The 21,920-nt window shown below is 48.4% G+C and overlaps 1 protein-coding gene across 1 annotated transcript in view; it reads left to right on the forward strand.

Annotated features, from left to right (window-relative positions):
- Positions 1–441: 441 nt before the first annotated feature.
- Positions 442–21,920, forward strand: part of LOC147110699 (uncharacterized) — a 246,681-nt gene continuing 225,202 nt past the window's right edge. The window contains exon 1 of the mRNA XM_085999950.1: positions 442–642. Within this exon, the coding sequence (XP_085856076.1) occupies positions 475–642 (168 nt within the window). The 5' untranslated portion in view covers positions 442–474. The remainder of the gene's footprint in view (positions 643–21,920) is intronic.

Here is a 21,920-nt window from a genome sequence, read left to right on the forward strand (position 1 = left end):
TTTTGTTGACTAAGGTTATCAAGGGATATTGAGCAAAGGCAGGTACTTGGAGTTGAGGTACAGATCAGCATGATCGAATTGAATGGTTGAAGAGTCTTGAGAATCTGAATGGCCTCCTCCTGTACCTTTGCTGTCATTTTAATCCCCTTTCTTCCACTGGGTATGAATTAACATCTCCGGTACATAGACTCCCCTAACTGGAACTGGTTGTAGGATAAAAGGAACACTGCTTATGTGAAAAGATCTTTCGTTTCACTTATGCATCTTTCACAGCCTGACTGGCAGGAGAGTGTGCCCATGAGTCTGCCCTATATCCCGCACGGATTAATCATCAAGTAATGGCACATACTCGATGGGCCGAATGACCTCCTTCTGTGCCGTTATGACTCTATGACTAATGTAAATGATCCAAACCATTTGGTTGTTTTTGTTTTCAGACTCCTGCTGTATGAGGAAGCAGGGCCCTGAATAAAGATGACTTCAGATAATCAGAAACCAGCACAGGTTGATGAAGGCAGCTGTGAACTTCGGAGAACATACGGCAGCTTAACCATTGCTCACGATAGTCTCAAATCATACTGGGATACAGTATTCGCTCATGTTAAGGATGAACTCCCCTCCCTGGAGTCAGACTTTTCATCAGTAAGTGTCAGCTTTAGAATCCCACAGTTAAACATGTTTCTTATTAAATCCCACCACGGCAGCTGGGGAAATTTAAAACTTCAGTTAAGTAAATAAATCTGGAATAAAAAGCTAGTATTGTAGGAATAGGCGTATTCCTAACAAATAACGGAACTTGACTCTGAAGAACAACAAACAGGATTTTCATGTTGAATTCGATAAAATACAGCAAACAACGTAGATCGATGCAGGAGAGTCGTGGAACAGGTCTTTCCCCAGTGGGGACGCCACGAGGACTGACTAGGCAGTCCGGAGGTTTGCGCGATGACGTCATCGCGTTTGCGTCATGACGTCATCGTGTTGCTCGCGTTTTCCCGCGCTTGGGGCATCACGTGACTTGCGACGTGACGTCATCGCGTTTGCCCGCGCTTGGGGCGGTCACGTGAATTGTGTGATGACGTTATCACGTTTACCCGGCATTGGAGCTGGCCGTTGCGGCCGAAGTCGCGGGAGCGGGAGGCTGAGCTGGGCCGGCGATTGCCGCGGGAGCGGGAGGCCAAGCTGGGCCGGCGATTGCCGCAGGAGCGGGAGGCCAAGCTGGGCTGGCGATTGCCGTGGGAGCGGGAGGCCGAGCTGGGCCGGCGATTGGAGCAGGAGGCCAAGCTGAGCCGGCTCGCGTTTGCCCGTGTCATCGCGTTAGGTCGCATTCTTAAAGGGGCAACGCCCCATACAGGTAAACTATATATATATATATATCGTTAAGTTAAAGGGAATTATGTATAATAAGTAAGGGACACTAGGTGGTACCGCTACATGCGCCCCCCCAGAATTCGCTTTAATGAACGACAAAAGGTGAGGTAGTCTGACGAGCCTGTCCGAATGACTCCTGCAGTCTCGAGACAGAGACTGTTGGGTGGCTGGTGGTCAGGCGGACGATCGTAACTGGTGTGCTGCAACGACGATGGGTGGTCGGTGGTCTTGGCGGTCGTGCTGTCTGGACTTGGCGGGCGAGGTCGAAAGGTGCTGGTCGTGAGCGGATCCTTGCGTGCATCGTGGCGAATAATACGTATCCAGCTGTGCGAAGGACCGCGGAGTCATGGCGAATAAAACGTATTCAGCCATGCGAAGGACCGTGGAGACGCGTGACCTCTGCAGCCCGTGGTTCGAAGCGGGCGCCGGGGCGAAACAGCAGGTCGCGTCATAGTGACGGGCAGGTTGGGCAGACGCGGACCATAGCTCTGTTGTTGGAAAAAGTCCCCAGTCTGACGGAATCTGCAGGAACGCCGAACGGGCGATCCAGGAAGATTTGGCGGGCGAGGTCGGTGAACTCGCCGACAGGTGAGCGAACTCTTCGGCAGTCTGGAACGCACGGAACGGTGCGTGCCGTAGTGCTACGACGGTAACACAAAAGAGAGTGAACTGTTGCTGCGTTGATCAGTGATCGGTGATGACAGCAATTTTCGCGTGGCCGATCGCGGCCGCGGGCTGCCCGTTGACCCGTCGTCAATGTTTGCAGCGTCAGTAGAGGTTCGCGCTTGTTGAGGGGAACACTGTAGAGAGGGTGGCAACGCTTCGAGTTGTTGTTGATTTAGGGGGAAAACTGCCGGGAGGGCGGCAACGCTTCGCTTTCGCGCTGAAAAGTGTGGTAGAAAACACAACCAGCAGGCTGACGGGCTGGTGCGTCATCGGCGGGGAATGAGTCTTCGTGTTTCACGAGGGATGGGTCCTCGTGGTTCGAGAGGGATGGGTCCTCGTGGTTCGCGAGGGATGGGTCCTTGTGGTCCGTGAGGAGCGAGTCCTCGTGGTTCGTGAGGGATGGGTCCTCGTGGTTTGCGAGGAGTGCGTTCTTGTGGTTCGTGAGGGATGGGTCCTCGTGGTTCGCGAGGAGTGCGTCCTCGTGGTTCGTGAGGGATGGGTCCTTGTGGGTCGCGAGGAGTGCGGCCTCGTGGTTCGTGAGGAGCGAGTCCTCGTGGCATCTCCGCGGGGGCGCGCTCCGATCTTGTGGGCCCGAAAACCTGCGGAACCCGCGCTTGGAGGGATGCATACTTGCTGTTGCGTTGGGAGATGTCATGGAGGCGGACGATCCGTAAGGCGGTAGAGCTGACGAATACGGAGACCTCGTTGGTCTGCGCCGCATCGATGTTCTTGGCGAACGGGGCTTCTACCTGAAGAAAGCATGAGGGCGGTTGCTGCACCCTGAATTGCGGTAGCGACAGCGAAACAATTTATGCTTCCATGGCGTGCTTCTTTTGTGAAAATTGTTCACAAAAATCGGGGTCTGGCTGCGTTACGTTCGTGAAAAACGGGATCACCTCCAGGCTGCGCTTCCTTTGCGAATACGTTCGCAAAGACGGGGTCGCCATACGTCGTTGGTCAGCAATTTTAGGAATTGGTGTTCGTCGGTTGTTGCTTGTCGGATGTTGTTCACCGTGCTCTTCCTCTGTGAAATCGTTCACAGAGATGGGGTTCAGGCTGTGCGCTGCTTCCGTGAAAAATGTTCACGGAAAACGGGGTCACCAATTGTAGGTTTTGATGAATTCCCGTCCTCACGTCGTTGGGTCACGAATGTAGGAATAGGCGTATTCCGAACAAATAATGGAGCTTGACTCGGAAGAACAACAAACAGGATTTTAATGTTGAATTAGATGAAATACAGCAAACAATGTAGATCGATGCAGGAGAGTCGTGGAACAGGTCTTTCCCCAGTGGGGACGCCACCAGGACTGACTAGGCAGTCCGGAGGTTTGCGCGATGACGTCATTGCGTTTGCGTCGTGACGTCATCGCGTTGCTCGCGTTTTCCCGCGCTTGGGGCGTCACGTGACTTGCGACGTGACGTCATCGCGTTTGCCCGCACTTGGGGCGGTCACGTGAATTGCGTGATGACGTTATCACGTTTACCCGGCATTGGAGCTGGCCGTTGCGGCCGAAGTCGCGGGAGTGGGAGGCCGAGCTGGGCCGGCGATTGCCGCGGGAGGCCGAGCTGGGCCGGCGATTGCCGCGGGAGCGGGAGGCTGAGCTGAGCTGGCTCGCGTTTACCCGCATCGCCCCGTACAGGTAAACTATACATATATACATCGTTAAGTTAAAGGGAATTATGTATAATAAGTAAGGGACACTCGGTGGTACCGCTACAGTATCAGTAATGGTGACCATGAAACTATCGGATTGTCGTAAAAACCCATCTGGTTCACTAATGTCTTTTAGGGAAAGAAATCTGCTGTGCTTACTTATATATGACTCCAGACCCACAGCAATGTGGTTGACGCTTAAATGCTTTCTGTAATGGCCGAGCAAGCCACTCAGTTGTACAAAACCACTACGAAAAACAATAATAATAAGAATAAAGCTGGATGAACCACCTGGCATCGACCTAGGCATCGTTTTCAGACACGACAATGGCACACCCAGCCTAGTTGACCCTGCAAAGTCCTCCTCACTAACATCTGGGGACTTGTGCCAAAATTGGGAGAGCAGTCCCACAGATAGTCAAGCAACAGCCTGACATAGTCATACTCACAGAATCATACCTTTCAGCCAATGTCCCAGACTCCTCCATCACCATCCCTGGGTATTTCCTGTCCCACCGGCAGAACAGACCCACCAGAGGAGGCGGCACAGCGGTACATAGTTGGGAGGGAGTGGCCTTGGGAGTGCTCAACATTGACTCTGGACCTCATGAAGTCTCATGGCTTCAGGTCAAGCATGGGTAAGGAAACCTCCTGCTGATTACCACCTACTGCTCTCCCTCAGCTGATGAATCTATACTCATAGAATTATAGAAATTAACAGCACAGAAGGAGGCCATTCAGTCCATCTTGTCCGTGCCGGCCGACAAAGAGCTATCCAGCCTAATCCCACTTTCCAGCACTTGGTCCGTATCCTTGTAGGTTACGGCACTTCAAGTGCATATCCAAGTACTTTTTAAATGATGAGGAATGACTGGATCCCCTTGCCATTGGATCAAGACCAGGCTCTGTCAAGCCCGTGTGGTAGCTGGTGTGCAACGGCCATCCCACGTTAAAATAATTCACGCACAGGCATCTTCCACCCTTTAAAATGAAGTTTGGGACCTGGAACTCATCAGTCACCTGCAAACTCATTTTTAATGTGTTTTATACAGTTCAAGCATAACCTCCCTGCTCTTATATTCTATGCCTCGGCTAATAAAGGCAAGTATCCCGTATGCCGCCTTAACCACCTTATCTACCTGTCCTGCTAAGGGATCTGTGGACATGCACTCCAAGATCCCTCTGATCCTCTGCACTTCTCAGTATCCTACCATTTATTGTGTATTCCCTTGCCTTGTTAGCCCTCCCCAAATGCATTACCTCACACTTCTCCAGATTGAAATCCATTTGCCACTGTTCTGCCCACCTGACCAGTCCATTGATATCTTCCTGCAGTCTACAGCTTTCTTCTTCATTATCAACCACACGGCCAATTTTTGTATCATCTACAAACTTCTTAATCATATTTCCTACATTCAAGTCCAAACCATTGATATATACCACAAAAAGCAAAGGACCCAGTACTGAGCCCTGCGGAACCCCACTGGAAACAGCCTTCGAGTCACAAAAACACCCTTTGACCATTACCATTTGTTTCCTGCCTCTGAGCCAATTTCGGATCCAACTTGCCACTTTACCTTGGATCCCATAGGCTTTTACTTTCGTGACCAATCTGCCATGCGGGACCTTATCAAAAGCCTTGCCAAAATCCATATAGAATACACCAAACACAGTACCCTCATCGACCCTCCTTGTTACCTCCTCAGAAAATTCAATCAAGTTAGTCAGACACGACCTTCCCTTAACAAATCTTTGCTCACTTTCCCTGATGAATCCATATCTTTCTAAATGAAGATTTATCCTGTCCCTCAGAATTTTTCCCAATAATTTTCCCACCATCGAAGTTAGGCTGACTGGCCTGTAATTATTCGGTCTATCCCTTTTTAAACAACAATACCACATTAGCAATCCTCCAGTCCTCCGGCACCACACCTGTAGCTAGAGAGGATTGGAAAATGATGGTCAGAGCCTCTGCTATTTCCTCTCTTACTTCTCTTAACAGTTTGGGATACATTTCATCTGGGCCTGTGGATTTATCCACTTTCAAAGATGCTGAACCCCTTAATACTTCCTATTTCACTATGCTTATTTCATCTAATATTTCACACTCCTCCTCCCTGATTGCAATTTCTGCACGTCCCTCTCTTTTGTGAAAATAGACGCAAAGTATTCATTAAGAACCATACCCATGTCTTCCGCCTCCACATACAGGTACCTTTATGGTCCCTAATAGGCCCTACTCTTACTTTAGTTATCCTCTTGCTCATAATATATTTATAAAGGATCTTTGGGTTTTCCTTGATTTTACTTGCCAATATTTTTTCATGCCCTCTCTTTGCTTTCCAAATTTCCTTTTTAATTTCCCCCCTGCACTCCTCTAGGGTTTCTGCAGTATCTGCCATAAGCTTCCCTTTTTTTCTTTACCCTTCCTTGTATGCCCCTTGACATCCAAGGAGCTCTAGATTTGTTAGACCCACCCTTTTTATTTAAGGGAACATACTTGCTCTGAACCCTCACTATCTCCTCATTGAATGCCTCCCACTGATTTACCTTCAAGTTTCTGCCTCCAGTCCACTTTGGCTAAATCAGATCTCAGCTTAGTAAAATTAGCTTTTCCCCAATTGAGAACTCCTCCATGTTGAACATCACTTGGAAGAAGCACTGAGAGTAGCAAGGGCACAGAATGAACTCTGGGTGGGGAACTTCAATGTACATCACCAAGAGGCTCGATAGCACCACTGCTGACCGAGCTGGCCGAGTCCTGAAGGACATAGCTGCCAGACTGGGCCTGTGGCAAGCGGTGAGAGAACCAACACAAGGGAAAAACCGACTTGACCTCGTCCTCACCAGTCTACCTGTCGCAGATGCATCTGTCCATGACAGTATTGGTAGCAGTGACCACTGCACTGTCCTTGTGGAGACGAAGTCCCATCTTCGCACTGAGGACACCCTCCATCGTGTTGTGTGGCACTACCACTGTGCGAAATGGGATAGATTCAGAACAAATCTAGCAGCTCAAATCTGGGCATCCATGAGGCGCTGTGGGCCATCAGCAGCAGCAGAATTGTATTCCAGCACAATCTGTAACATCATGGCCCAGCATATCCCTAACTCTACCATTACCATCAAGCCAGGGGACCAATCCTGGTTCAGTGAAGAGTGCAGAAGAGCATGCCAGCGTCAACACCAGGCATACCTAAAAATGAGATGCCAACCTGGGGAAGCTGCAAGACAGGACCATATGCATGCTAAACAGCGGAAGCAGCATGCTATAGACAGAGCTAAGCGATCCCACAACCAACGGATCAGATCAAAGTTCTGCTGTACTGCCACATCCAGTCGTGAATGGTGGTGGACAATTAAACAATTGACAGGAGGAGGTTCCATGAATATCCCCATTCCCAACGATGGTGGAGCCCAGCACGTGCAAAAGACAAGGTTGAAGCGTTTGCAACCATCTTCAGCTGGAAGTACCGAGTGGATGATGTATCCTGGCCTGCTCCTGAGGTCTCCACCATCACAGAAGCCAGTCTTCAGCCAATTCAATTCACTCCACGTGACATTAAGAAACGGCTTAGCGCACTGGATACAGCAAAGGCTATGGGCCCCGACAACATCCCGGCTGTCGTGCTGAAGACTTGTGCTCCAGAACTAGCCGTGTTTCTAGCCAAGCTGTTCCAGTACAACTACAACACTGGCATCCATCCAACAATGTGGAAAACTGCCCAGGTATGTCATGTCCACAAAAAGCAGGACAAATCCAATCTGGCTAATTACCGCCCCATCAGTCTACTCTCAATCATCAGCAAAGTGATAGAAGGTGTCGTCGACAGTGCTATCAAACGGCACTTACTCACCAAGAACATAAGAAATAGGAGCAGGAGTAGGCCCTTCGAGCCTGCTCCGCCATTCAATAAGATCATGGCTGACCTTCTGCCTCAACTCCATTCACCGGCCCTGTCACCATATCCCTTGATGCCCTTACTAGTCAGAAATCTATCGACTTCTGGTTTGAATATACCCAATGACTGAGCCTCCACAGCCTTCTGGGGTAGTGAATTCCAAAGATTCACCACCCTCTGTGTGAAGAAATTTCTTCTCATCTCAGTCCTGAATGGCCTACCCTTTATCCTGAGGCTGTGGCCCCTGGTTCTAGACTTCCCAGCCAAGGGACGCATTCTCCCAGCATCCACTCTATCAAGCCCTGTAATAATTTTGTATGCTTCAATGAGATCCCCTCTCATTCTTCTGAATTCAAGAGAATACAAGCCTAGTTTACTCAATCTCTTCTCATACGACAGTCCCGCCATCCCAGGAATCAACCTCGTGAACCTTTGTTGCACTCCCTCTATGGTTCCTTCCTTAGGTAAGGAGACCAAAATTGTACACAGTACCCCACGGCCCTATATAATTGGAGTAAGACTTCTTTACTTCTGTACTCAAATCCTCTTGTAATGAAGCCTTCCTAATGGCTTGCTGCACCTGCACATTCACTTTCAGTGACTCATGTACAAGGACACCTAGGTCCCTTTGAGCATGTGCATTCCCCAATCTTTCACCATTTAGGAAATACTTTGCCTTTCTGTTTTTTCTACCAAAGTGGATAACTTCACATTTATCCACGTTATATTCCATCTGCCATGTTCTCGCCCACTCACTGAGCCTGTCGAGATCCCCTTGAAGCCTCTTCGCATCCTCTTCGCAACTGACACTGCCACCTAGCTTTGTATCATCAGCAAATTTGGAAATGTTACATTTAATCCCCTCATCCAAATCATTGATAGAGATTGTGAATAGCTGGGGCCCAAGCACCGATCCTTGCGGTACCCCACTAGTCACAGCCTGACATCCTGAAAAAGACCCGTTTATCCCTACTCTTTGTTTTCTGTCTGTTAATCAAATCTCAATCCATGCTAGTAACCTGCTCACTGATGCTCAATTTGGGTTCCACCAGGACCACTCAGCTCCAGACCTCATTACAGCCTTGGTCCAAACATGGACAAACGAGCTGAATTCCAGAGGTGAGGTGAGAGTTACTACCCTTGACATCAAGGCAGCATTTGACCGAGTGTAGCATCAAGGAGCCCTAGTAAAATTGAAGTCAATGGGAATCGGGGGGAAAACTCTCCACTGGCTGGAGTCATACCTAGCACAAAGGAAGATGGTTGTGGTCGTTGGAGGTCAATCATCTCAGCCCCAGGACATCACTGCAGGAGTCCCTCAGAGCAGTATCCTAAGCCCAACCATCTTCAGCTGCTTCATCAATGACCTTCCCGTCATCATAAGGTCAGAAGTTGACTGATCAGTGTTCAGTGCCATTCGCAACACCTCAGATAATGAAGCAGTCTATGCCTGCATGCAGCAAGAGCTGGACAACATTCAGGCGTAGGCTGACAAGTGGCAAGTAACATTCGTGCCACACAAGTGCCAGGCAATGACTATCTCCAACAAACAAGAGTCTAACCACTGCCCCTTGACATTCAACGGCATAACCATCGCCGAATCCCCCACTATCAACATCCTGGGGGGGTCACCATTGACCAGAAACTTAACTGGACCAGCCACATAAATACTGTGGCTACAAGAGCAGGTCAGAGGCTGGGTATTCTGCAGCGTCCAGGCCAAAGCAGCTCGCTTGATTGGCACCCCATCCACCACCTTAAACATTCACTTCCTCCACCACCGGCACACCATGGCTGGAGTGTGTACCATCTACAAGATGCACTGCAGCAACTCGCCAAGGCTTCTTCGACAATACCTCCCAAACCCGCGACCTCTACCACCTAGAAGGACAAGGGCAGCAGGCGCATGGGAACACCACCACCTTCAAGTTCCTCTCCAAGTCGCACACCATCCTGACTTGGAAATATATTGCCGATCCTTCATTGTCGCTGGGTCAAAATCCTGGAACTCCCTCCCTAACAGCAGTGAAGGGAGTACCTTCACCGCATGGACTGCAGCGGTTCAAGAAGGCGGTTCACCACCACCTTCTCGAGGGCAATTAGGGATGGGCAATAAATGCTAGCAATGCCCTCTTCCCAGGAACAAATAAAAAAGAGTGAATTCCCTGAGCCAGCAATGATGGTGAGATACTTCATCCATCACCAACAACAACAACTTGCATTTATATAGCAGCTTTAACATAAAATGCCCCAAGGCGCGTCACAGGAGCATTGTCAAACAAAGTTTGACACCAAGGCACATAAGGGGATATTAGGACAGGTGGCCAAAAGCTTGGTCAAAGAGGTAGGTTTTAAAGAGCGTCTTAAAGGAGGAAAGAGAGGCAGAGAGGTTTAGGCAGGGAATTCCAGAGCTTAGGGCCTTGGCAGCTGAAGGCCAATGGTGGAGCAATTAAAATTAGGGGTGAGCAAGAGGCCAGAATTGGAAGAGCGCAGATATCTCTGCGGGTTATGAGGCTGGAGGAGATTATGAGATAGGGAGGGGCGAGCCCATGGAGGGATTTGAAAACAAGGATGAAAATTTTAAAATTGAAGCATTGATTAACTGGGAGCCAATGTAGATCAGCGAGCACAGGGGTGATGGGTGAATGGGACAGGATATGTGTAGCAGAGTTTTGGATGAGCTTATTAAGTTTATGGAGAGTGGAAGATGGGAGGCCAGCCAGGAGTGCATTGGAATAGTCAAGTCTAGAGAGACAAGAGGGGGAGGGACATGCTGAAGATGGGCTCCTGAAACTTTTGTGTTTTTTGTCGTCAAAAATGGGGAAAAAAGTTCAATTTCAAGTTTAAAAGTTTAATTTTAAGTCTAAAAGTTAAAAAAGGTTAATTTAATTTAATTTAAGTTTAATAATTTCAACATAACCATCGACGGAAAAAAAAACGGAAAAAAAAAAAACCGGAGAGAAAAAAAAACCCGGAAAAAAGGAAAAAACCTGCAAGGAAAAGAAAAACAAATTCAGGGAAAAACCGGAGGAGCGAGGCCCAAAAACGAAGAAAAACCCAGAGAAACAGCCTGAGCCCGGAGTGTGAGGACAGGGCCTGGAGAGTAAGAAGCCTGGAAAGAGAAACAACTTGAGCCCGGGGCCTGAAACCCAGGAAAAACCCGAGAGGCTGGGCCGAGAGTGAGGCCCAGAGACCGTGGGGTCGGAGAGGGAGAGCAGCCCAGAGACACCGAGAAACAGCGGCTCCCAGACCCAGACCGAGGAAAACAGCCCGAACCCGGAGAGTGAGGCCGGGGCCTGGTGAGTGAGAAAAACCCGGGGCCTGAGACCGACACGAGAAAACCCGCCCGGGGCACGGAGAGCGAGCGAGTCCGGGGCCTGGAGAGCGAGCGAGTCCGGGGCCTGAGAAAGTCCGAGAGTCCGGAGAGGGAAACACCGGGCCCGGGTCCTGAAAAAGTTTAATTTAAATTCTATTTAAGTTTAATTTCAACATAAACCATAGACTGAAACCCCCCCCCCCAAAAAAAAACACAACAAACCCGCGATAAAAAGAAAAATAAACTCGGGGGGAAAAACCGGGAGAGCGAGGCCCAAAAACTGAGAAACCCCGAGAGAAACGGTAGGGGGAGAGAAACAACCCGAGCCCGGGGCCTGAAACCCGAGAGACCAGGCCTGAGACTGAGGCCCAGAGACCGCGGGGTCTGAGAGTGAGAACAGCCCAGAAACACCGGGAAACAGCGGCCCCCAGACCGAGAGAAACTCCCGGAGACCGAGAAATGAAACGTGAACCCGGCAAAAAATTTTTACTTTTACACTAAGAACAGCTGGTATTAAAAAATGAGCAAATCAGAAGAGCTGCAGCAGCTCCCGTGCTGCACTAAGAGCAACCTCTTTCAGTTTCCCCCTGACACCAAATACAACGCAAGAAAACTGTTCAAGCAAAGGCGGATGAGAGAGAAGCCAGAAACTCTTTGCTGACTTGTACAAAAATGGGAATATGAGTAATCTTATTTTTTACTCAGGTCAGTCCGATGCCTGGAGCAAAGCAATCACCACACACTATCCCCGTGTTCAGCATGAAAAAAACAATAATGGGCTCAAACTGAAAATAAGGGAATCAGAGGACTTTGATAGTGAAACGACAACTGTCAACATGTACAAAAACGGAACAATAATGGTGCAAGGCAACCTCAAAGACTTTGAAACGGCCTTCCAGACACTGAGAGGATTAGTAGAGAAGGGAAGGACCAGCCCCAGTGTAACTACCAGGGAGAAAGCCACACACACTCCCCCCACCACTTGCAGCTCACCAGGAGTAAGGCAGCCTAGCCATGAGGTGAGGGAGCCCCCCAGTTCTGACCAGGCACACACCCTGGGGCCCCACAGCTCCATGGTACAATTGACCAGCCCCAGTGTAACTACCAGGGAGAAAGCCACACACACTCTACCCACCACTTGCAGCTCACCAGGAGTAAAGCAGCCTAGCCAGGAGGTGAGTGAGCCCTCCAGTTCTGACCAGGCCCCACAGCCCTCTGGTACTATTACAGGAGCAGTTCACGCAGCTGGAGATAGAGCTGGTTAAGCTTAAAGAGGATGTCCTTAAACTGAAAAGCGAGCAAGAAAGCAGCATTTCAGCACTGAAGCAAGAACAAAAGCAAGAGAGGGAGAGATACAAGAGAGAACTGACTTTACTTGGGAAGCAGGTGAAAGAGCTGCAGAAAGACGGGGAGAGCTACAGGGGAGAGATAGCGGCATTGGCCCAGCAGCTAGAGGCCAGAGACAAGGCAGTGCAGAGCCCTACTGAGCAGCTGCACTCTTCCACAGAGCAACAGCAGCAGACCCACACTACAGGGAGTGCCACACAGACCAACCAGCACACTGAAGCCCAATATGCCCCACCCCCACTTTGGAACCACAGCCGAGCCGCTCACAAGAGGAGCGCACACACCAGACACGACCCCCCCAGTCCAACACACAACCGGTGAGTCCAGGCGAGAGTCACCAGCCAGTAAACACCAACAAGGCTGACATCATAATACTCATAGACTCAAATGGGAGATTCCTCCTGGAGAATAAGCTCTTCCCAAAACATAAAGTAGACAAGCTCTGGTGCCCAACATCAGACAAAGCCCTAGAAATGTTGACCACAAGCCAATTAGGCTCCCCCCAACACATCATAATACACACTGGCACAAATGACCTAAAGGCCCAGCGGAAAAGGGTGGCAACGTCGCTCCGAACAGTGATTGAGAAGGCAAGCACCACCTTCCCAAACACTAGAATCACTGTTTCCACACTGTTGCTGAGAAAAGACTTTCACCACAGTATAATCCACGAGATAAATGCCAGCATAGCACGAGATTGTGAATTAAAACAAAACGTGCACCTGGCCCAACATCCCACCCTCGACGTGGAATGTCTTCGTGACCACGTCCATCTCTACAAGGAGCTAGTGCCTGTCTTTGCTAAGGCCCTGAAGGACGTTGCTCTTAACCGGGTCCACACCCAGACTCCAAGAGGACACCCCCCCCGGCCATCAGAGACCAGCGAGGCACAGCCCAGGACCACTACAGAGACCACCACCACACCAACCAGGACCAGAGAGGATCCCCACGTACACGCCATCAGAGCACAACACCAATGTCCGACCTGCACCACTCCTGCCCCATAGGGGAGCAGGACCACCCCAGCCCGGCAGAGGGAGATGTGCTCAGGATGTACGCAATACTACAGGCAGAGACAATCCATTGAGAGACATAAAGCAGATGCTCAGCATCATCTGCTCCTGCCTTATGGATCAGGAAGCATAATGACTAGCCCTTTTCACAACTGAAAAAAAAAAGGGTAGGATTGTTAGAAAGAGTTGCAGCTATATATTCTCAGCATTTATAGACACTTGAAATGTTTTTTCCTCATTTAACACGACACACACACACACACCTATCACAGTAAAAGACCAATCTTAGCATGAAATCCTTGTGCATCTCAACCTGGAATATCCAAGGCCTACACGCTTCTGTGCTTGGCCTGAAGAGCAGGACCCCAGAGTTCCTAGATGAAATCAAAGATCTGGACATTATCTTTTTGCAAGAAACCTGGTGTAGAGAAGGGCCCACTGGTTGTCCCCCTGGGTACACAGAGCTGGTGGTCCCCTCCAATAAACTGCCAGGAGTAACCCAGGGCAGAGACTTTGGAGGCATACTGATTTGGTTTAAAGCAGAGCTTAGGAATTACATTGAATTTATAACAAAGGGCGAAAACCACTTATGGCTCAAGATTAAGAAAGACATCATTTCTAGCATGCAAAATGTTTTCATTTGCGCAATCTATATCCCCCCTATAGAATCCCCGTACTTCAAAGAGGACACCTTCTCCAACATTGAGAGGGAGATTAACCATTTCCAGGCCCAGGGGAACGTGTTGATCTGTGGTGACCTCAACTCAAGAACTGGTGAAGAACCAGACTTTATCAGTACTCAGGGGAATAATTACATATTTGGGAATAACCATTTTTGATCTCCCTTTTCATTCACACAGGAATAGCTACGACAAACAGGCAAATGCAAACGGAAAACAGCTCCTGCAGCTCTGTCGAAGCCTGGGTCTGTACATTGTCAATGGTAGGTTCAGAGGGGACTCCCTAGGAAGATCGACCTATTCTTCACCTCTTGGCATCAGCACCGTAGACTATATGATTACAGATCTGGACCCATCCTCTTTCAGAGCATTCACAGTCAAACCACTAACACCACTGTCAGATCACAGCCAAATTACTGCGTATCTTAAAAGGACAGAAACAACTAACACAGAAACACAGCCCAGTAAGCTGTACAACATTAAAAAATCCTACAGATGGGCCCAAAACAGCACGGAAAAATACCAGAAAGCAATTAGCAGTCAATCAACTCAATCTCTCTTGGACACCTTTCTGGAAAACACATACACTCACAATAAAGAAGGCGTAAACCTGGCAGTGAATAACCTAAATAATATTTTTGATAATTTGGCATCAATGTCGAACTTGAAATCTCGCAAAAGTAAACACAAAACCACGAAAAATGGTTTGATTCAGACTGTCATAACATGAGGAAAAAACTCAGAAAAATATCAAACCAAAAACACAGACAACCAGAAAACGAGGAATTACGCCTTACTTATTGTCAGGCACTAACACAATACAAAAACACGCTCAGAACCAAAAAAGAACAGTATATTAAGAATAAACTCAGCTCCATTGAGGAATCTATTGATTCTAATTGTTTCTGGGACAACTGGAATACATTACACAAAAAGCAACACGACGAATTGCCCATTCAAAATGGAGACACATGGGAAAACCATTTTGAAAAATTATACCAGAAAAACACACTAAGCCCAGAGCAAGATGAAATATGTAAAGAATTGAAAAAGCTCGAACTGGCCATAAAAGATTACCAAAACCCATTAGACTCCCCAATAACTGAAAAAGAGCTATTTGAAAAATTCAAGGACCTGCGACCAAGAAAAGCTTGCGGTGCAGATGGCATCCTAAACGAGATGATTAAACACACTGACGATAAAATGAAATTGGCTATCCTAAAACTCTTCAACTTGGTTCTGAGTGTCGGTTACTTCCCTGATATCTGGAACAAAGGACTCATAACGCCCATATACAAAAGTGGAGACAAAGTTAACCCAAATAACTATCGAGGCATCTGTGTGAACAGTAACCTGGGGAAGGTATTCTGTAGTATCATAAACCAAAGACTTATAAACTTCCTTGAGGAGCACAATGTCTTGAGTAAAAGCCAAATTGGATTCTTACCAAATTATAGAACATTGGATCATATTTTCACCCTACACACCCTAATTGACAAACATGTTCACCAAAACAAAAGCAAAATTTTTGCCTGTTTTATAGATTTCCAGAAGGCTTTTGATTCTATTTGGCACGACGGTCTATTCTTAAAACTTATTGAAAGTGGTGTAGGGGGAAAAACATATGATGTAATTAAATCAATGTATACAAACAATAAATGTGCAGTTAAAATTGGAGACAAACAAACAAAATATTTCTCTCAGTGGCGTGGCGCAGGGCTCGCCTATCTCACCGACACTCTTTAATATTTACATAAATGAATTGGCAAAACTACTTGAACAATCTACAGCACCTGGCCTCACCCTATATGAATCCAAGGTTAAATTCCTCCTCTATGCAGATGACTTGGTTCTGCTCTCACCAACTGAGGAGGGTTTACAGCAGAACCTGGATCTGCTAGAGTCGTTCTGTCAGACCTGGGCCCTGACAATAAATCCCCCAAAAAACAAAGTTCTTGTGTTCCAGCAAAGATCCAGACATCAGGGACCCAGAATAAACTTCACACTAGGAGCAACTAAAAATCAGTTCTACGGGAAATTTTCATTTGGCTGTGAATGAACTGAAAGAGAAAGCAAAAAGGGCTTTCTATGCCATTAAAAAGTCAATCCAAATAGAAATTCCAATTGGCATTTGGCTCAAAATTTTTTAATCAGTAATTGAACCAATTGCACTCTATGGCAGTGAGGTGTGGGGTCCGCTAACACAACAAGAATTTGCAAAATGGGACAAACACCCAATTGAGATCCTACATGCAGAATTCTGTAAAAGTATCCTCCGGACTCAGAGGAAAATCGCAAACAATGCATGCAGGGCAGAACTAGGCCAATATCCACTACTAATTAATATCCAAAAAAGAGCCATCAAATTTTGGAAACACCTAAAAATGAGCAACCCCCCACTGCTATCATTACGAAGCCCTGAAATGCCAAGAGATGATCATAGAGAAGAGTCCCCTCAGTCAACTGGTCCTGGGACTCAGTGAAGTAACTACTAACTACTAATAATAATCAGCCCCAGGACAGTGACATCATAGCACAGAGAATTCGACCCAACACAATTATCACTAAACAAAAGGAAAAATACTTGACATATTGGACAGAAACGACAAAAACCCAAAACAAACTCGATTGCTATTTGGCCCTAAACAGACAATACACCATGGCTGAATACCTGACCATGGTAAAAGATAGCAAACTGAGAAAAACCTTGACAATGTACAGACTTAGTGAGCATAGCCTGGCCATCGAAAAAGGCAGACACAGGTAGACCTGGCTGCCCAGAGAGGACAGGATATGCTCTCACTGCAGTCAGGGAGTGGTGGAAACAGAGATGCACTTCCTCACAGCTTGTGGAAACTATCAGGACATAAGGGGGAATTTCTACCCAAAATTCATAAAAATATGCCCTGAATTCAAAAATTTGAATGACCACCAAAAACTCCCATATCTATTAGGGGAATAGAGAAAATGCGTAACTTTAGCGGCAAACTATGTCACAGCTTGCCATAAGCAGAGGGACAACCAGTGACCAGTAAATCTAAGAAAAGATTATATGCATATTATATGTGTGTATATTTATGTATACATGGGTATATTTGTCTATACACTGTATGTCTAGATCTGCGTTTACGTGTTCAATCATACATGTTTTTCTGTGCTTTGGCAACATAAGATGTATCTTGTCATGCCAATAAAGCAAATTGAATTGAATTGAAAAATTGATCACAAAAGCATGGTTGAGAGTCTCAGCACCAGATGAGCTGAGGCAGGGGTGGAGTCGGGCGATGTTACAGAGTTGGAAATAGGCGGTCTTAGTGATGGCACAGATATGTGGTTGGAAGCTCATCTCCGGGTGAAATACGACACTAAGGTTGCGAACAGTCTGGTTCAGCCTCAGACTGTTACCAGAGTGAGGGATGGAGTCAGTGGCTAGGGCAGGTAAGGGGACAGTCGGAAGCATACCCATGATTTCCTGATATGTCCTGGGTGAAATAGCTTGCCTCTGGGGTGGAAAATTTAGCTCGAGTATGAAGACCAAAGTACAATGGGTACTTCTACTCAACCAAGCTGTGCAGAACAGGTTCGGCCACTGCAGTGAATATCATGTGGTTATCACTTCAGCTTTCTTATGAGACAGTCCAGTAGAATGCAGAAACAGACTGAAAAAGATGATGAGGGAGCAGTAGAAGGGGGCAGAATATAGGGTGAGAGCCTAGTGGGGGAGGGGGAAGAGTATAGGGTCAGAGAGTAGTGGGGGAGGGGGGTAGAGTATAGGGTGAGAGCCGAGTAGGGGAGGGGCAAGAGTATAGGGTCAGAGTGTAGTGGGGGAGGGGGAAGAGTATAGGGTGAGAACCGAGTGGGGGAGGGGGAAGAGTATAGGGTGAGAGCCTAGTGGGGGAGGGTGAGAGCCTATTGGGGGAGGGGGAAGAGTATAGGGGGAGAGTCTAGTGGGGGAGGGTGAGAGCCTAGTTGGGGAGGGGGAAGAGTATAGGGTGAGAGCCTAGTGGGGGAGGGTGAGAGCCGAGTGGGGGAGGGGGAAGAGTATAGGGTGAGAGTCTAGTGGGGGAGGGTGAGAGCCTAGTGGGGGAGGGGGAAGAGTATAGGGTGAGAGTCTAGTGGGGGAGGGTGAGAGCCTAGTGGGGGAGGGGGATGAGTATAGGGTGAGAGCCTAGTGGGGGAGGGGGAAGAGTATAGGGTGAGAGCCTAGTGGGGGAGGGGGAAGAGTATAGGGTGAGAGCCTAGTGGGGGAGGGGGAAGAGTAGTGGGGCAGGGGGAAGAGTATAGAGTGTGAGCCTAGTAGGGGAGGGGCAAGAATATAGGGTCAGAGTGTAGTGGGGGAGGGGGAAGAGTGTAGGGTGAGAGCTGAGTGGGGGAGGGGGAAGAGTAGTGGGGCAGGGGGAAGAGTATAGGGTGTGAGCCTAGTGGGGAAGGGTGAGAGCCTAGTGGGGGAGGGGGAAGAGTATAGGGTGAGAGCCTAGTGGGGGAGGGGGAAGATTGTAGGGTGAGAGCCGAGTGGGGGAGGGGGAAGAGTAGTGGGGCAGGGGGAAGAGTATAGGGTGAGAGCCTAGTGGGGGAGGGGGAAGTGTATAGGGTGAGAGTCTAGTGGGGTGGGGAGTAAGTGCATGACTTGAATGGAAAAGAAAATTGGGCAGGCTGTAAAACGAGCTGTCGATTTGCAATCACACATTTTGTGCTACTGCCCAAGACCAGTTTCACCCCATACACAAGATCTCACAGCGGGCAAAAACCTGAGTAACTGGGTGGGCTGCTACAGTGCGTGTGTGGATTGTTCCACAGACTTTGTTACCTGTGGGAGCTCCCATATTATGCAGAACATTATACCCACTATAAGCCCCCTGCCATCTCCAATAACCACCATCCTCTCTAATCACCCTGCGCAAGCAACTGGCAGGGTGATGCAGTTCCCCAGCTTCTTATCACAGTGACGGCTCATACTGGGCTATGGTTCCGTGTGGGCCGGCAGCCTTCCCCTACCTTGGTCATTCTTCATGTGTTGGATGAGACAGGGAGCATTGGTGGGCTATTCGACTACAGCAAGCCTCAGTGTTGGCCCTGACCTGTGTCGTTTCCTTCGCTTTAACCATTGCCTCCTTTGGTCCCTCAGACCTGCAATCCCCGATCTCACTTCTAAATATCAGTATGAAGCGCCCCACACATCAGCCCAGCTCTCTTATTCTTCACCCATTTTTTTTATTCGTTCCTGGGATGTGGGCATCGTTGGCAGTGCCAGCATTTATTGCACATTCCTAATTGCCCTTGAGAAGGTGGTGGTGAGCCACCTTCTTGAACCACTGCAGTCCGTGCGGTGAAGGTACTCCCATAGTGTTGTTAGGGAGGGAGTTCCAGGATTTTGACCCAGCGACGATGAAGGAACGGCGATATATTTCTAAGTCAGGATGGTGTGTGACTTGGAGGGGGACTTGGAGGTGATGGTGTTCCCATGCGCCTGCTGTTCTTGTCCTTCTAGGTGGTAAAGGTCGCGGGTTTGGGAGATGCTGTCAAAGAAGCGTTGGCAAGTTGCTGCAGTGCACTTTGTAGATGGTACACACTGCAGCCACGGTGCGCTGGTGGTGGTGGAAGGAGTAAATATTTAAGGTAGTGAATGGGGTGCCAATCAAGCAGGCTGCTTTGTCTTGGATGGTGTTGAGCTTCTTGAGTGTTATTGGAACTGCACTCATCCAGGCAAGTGGAGAGTATTCCATCACATTCCTGACTTGTGCCTTGTAGATGGTGGAAAGGCTTTGGGGAGTCAGGAGGTGAGACACTCGCCGCAGAATACCCAGCCTCTGACCTGCTCTTGTAGCCACAGTATTTATGTGGCTGGTCCAGTTAAGATTTTGGTCAATGGTGACCCCCAGGATATTTTTGGTGGGGGAGTCGGTGATGGTAATGCCGTTGAATGTCAAGGGGCAGTAATTAGACTCTCGCTGGTTCGAGATGGTCATTGCCTGGCACTTGTGTAGCATGAATGTTACTTGCCACTTATCAGTCGAAGCCTGAATGTCGTCCAGGTTTTGCTGCATGAGGGCATGGACTGCTTCATTATCTGAGGAGTTGCGAATGGAACTGAACACTGTGCATTCATCAGCGAACATCCCCACTTCTGACCTTATGATGGAGGGAAGGTCATTGATGAAGCAGCTGAAGATGGTTGGGCCTAGGACTCGGCCCTGAGGAACTCCTGCAGCGATGTCCTGGGGCTGAGATGATTGACCTCCAACAACCACAACCATCTTCCTTCGTGCTAGGTATGACTCCAGTTTTCCCCCTGATTCCCATTGACTTCAATTTTACTAGGGCTCCTTGATGCCACACTCAGTCAAATGCTGCCTTGATGTCAAGGGCAGTCACTCTCACCTCACCTCTGGAATTCAGCTCTTTTGTCCCTGTTTGGACCAAGGCTGTAATGAGGTCTGGAGCTGAGTGGTCCTGGCGGAACCCAAAATGAGCATCGGTGAGCAGGTTATTGGTGAGTAAGTGCCGCTTGATAGCATTGTCGATGACACCTTCCATCACTTTGCTGATGATTGAGAGTAGACTGATGGGGCGGTAATTAACCGGATTGGATTTGTCCTGCTTTTTGTGGACAGGACATACTTGGGCTATTTTCCACATTGTTGGGTAGATGTCAGTGTTTTAGCTGTACTGGAACAGCTTGGCTAGAGGCATGGCCAGTTCTGGAGCGCAAGTCTTCAGCACGACAGCCGGGATGTTGTCGGGGCCCATAGCCTTTGCTGTATCCAGTGCGCTAAGCCATTTCTTAATGTCACGTGGAGCGAATCGAATTGGCTGAAGACTGGCTTCTGTGATGGTGGAGACCTCAGGAGCAGGCCGGGATACATCATCCACTCGGCACTTCTGGCTGAAAATGTTTGCAAATGCTTCAGCCTTGTCTTTTGCAATTGCGTGCTGGGCTCCGCCATCATTGAGGATGGGGATATTCATGGAGCCTCCTCCTCCTGTTAGTTGTTTAATTGTCCACCACCATTCACAACTGAATGGGTCAGGACTGCAGAGCTTTGATCTGATCCACTGGTTGTGGGATTGTTTAGCTCTGTCTATAACATGCTGCTTCCGCTGTTTAGCGTGCATCTAGTCCTGTATTGCAGCTTCCACCGGTTGGCACCTCATTTTTAGGTATGCCTTGTGCTGCTCCTGGCATACTCTTCTGCACCCTTCATTGAACCAGGCTCGTTGGTAATGGTAGAGGGAGGGATATGTTGGGCCATAAGGTTACAGATTGTGGTGGAATGCAATTCTGCTGCTGCTGATGGCCCACAGCGCCTCATGGATGCCGAGTTTTGAGCTGCTAGATCTGTTCTGAATCTATCCCATTTAGCACGGTGGTAGTGCCACACAACGCAATGAAGGGTGTCCTCAATGTGAAGACAGGACTTCATCTCCACAAGGACAGTGTGGTGGTCACTGCTACAAATACTGTCATGGACAGATGCATCTGCAATAGGTAGATTGGTGAGGATGAGGTCAAGTAGGTTTTTCCCTTGTGTTGGTTTTCTCATCACCTGCCGCAGGCCCAGTCTGGCAGCTATGTCCTTTTGGACTTGGCCAGCTCGGTCAGTCGTGGTGCTGCCTGTGGGAGTGAAAGTCCGTATTACCTGAATATTCTTTCTGCACAGTCTGTGAGACCAGCAGATGCTGGGTTAAAAGTTAATACAGCTTTCTGCTGAGCATTGGTTGTAAATTGGGTAAGAAGAGTTCAAAGCAAAGCATATCCTCACAGGAAAGAAGATACTAGAAGGTGTGAGAGTCATTCACCCAGATCCGAATGTGTCAATTTGATCACCTGTGTGTTATTATAGTAATAAAGTGGATGGCAAGATTTTTGTTGCAGCAATTAGAAGAGTTGAGTGCCTGGTTTAGTTTATGTTGTTATTCTGTTGGCATTTGTATTATCCTTTTATGTACCATGATTTATTGATAATGTGTGAC

The sequence above is a fragment of the Somniosus microcephalus genome, chromosome 11, assembly GCF_052327205.1.
Source record: "Somniosus microcephalus isolate GS21.2 chromosome 11, FLI_Smic_1.0, whole genome shotgun sequence".
NCBI classification, from domain to species: Eukaryota; Metazoa; Chordata; class Chondrichthyes; order Squaliformes; family Somniosidae; genus Somniosus; species Somniosus microcephalus.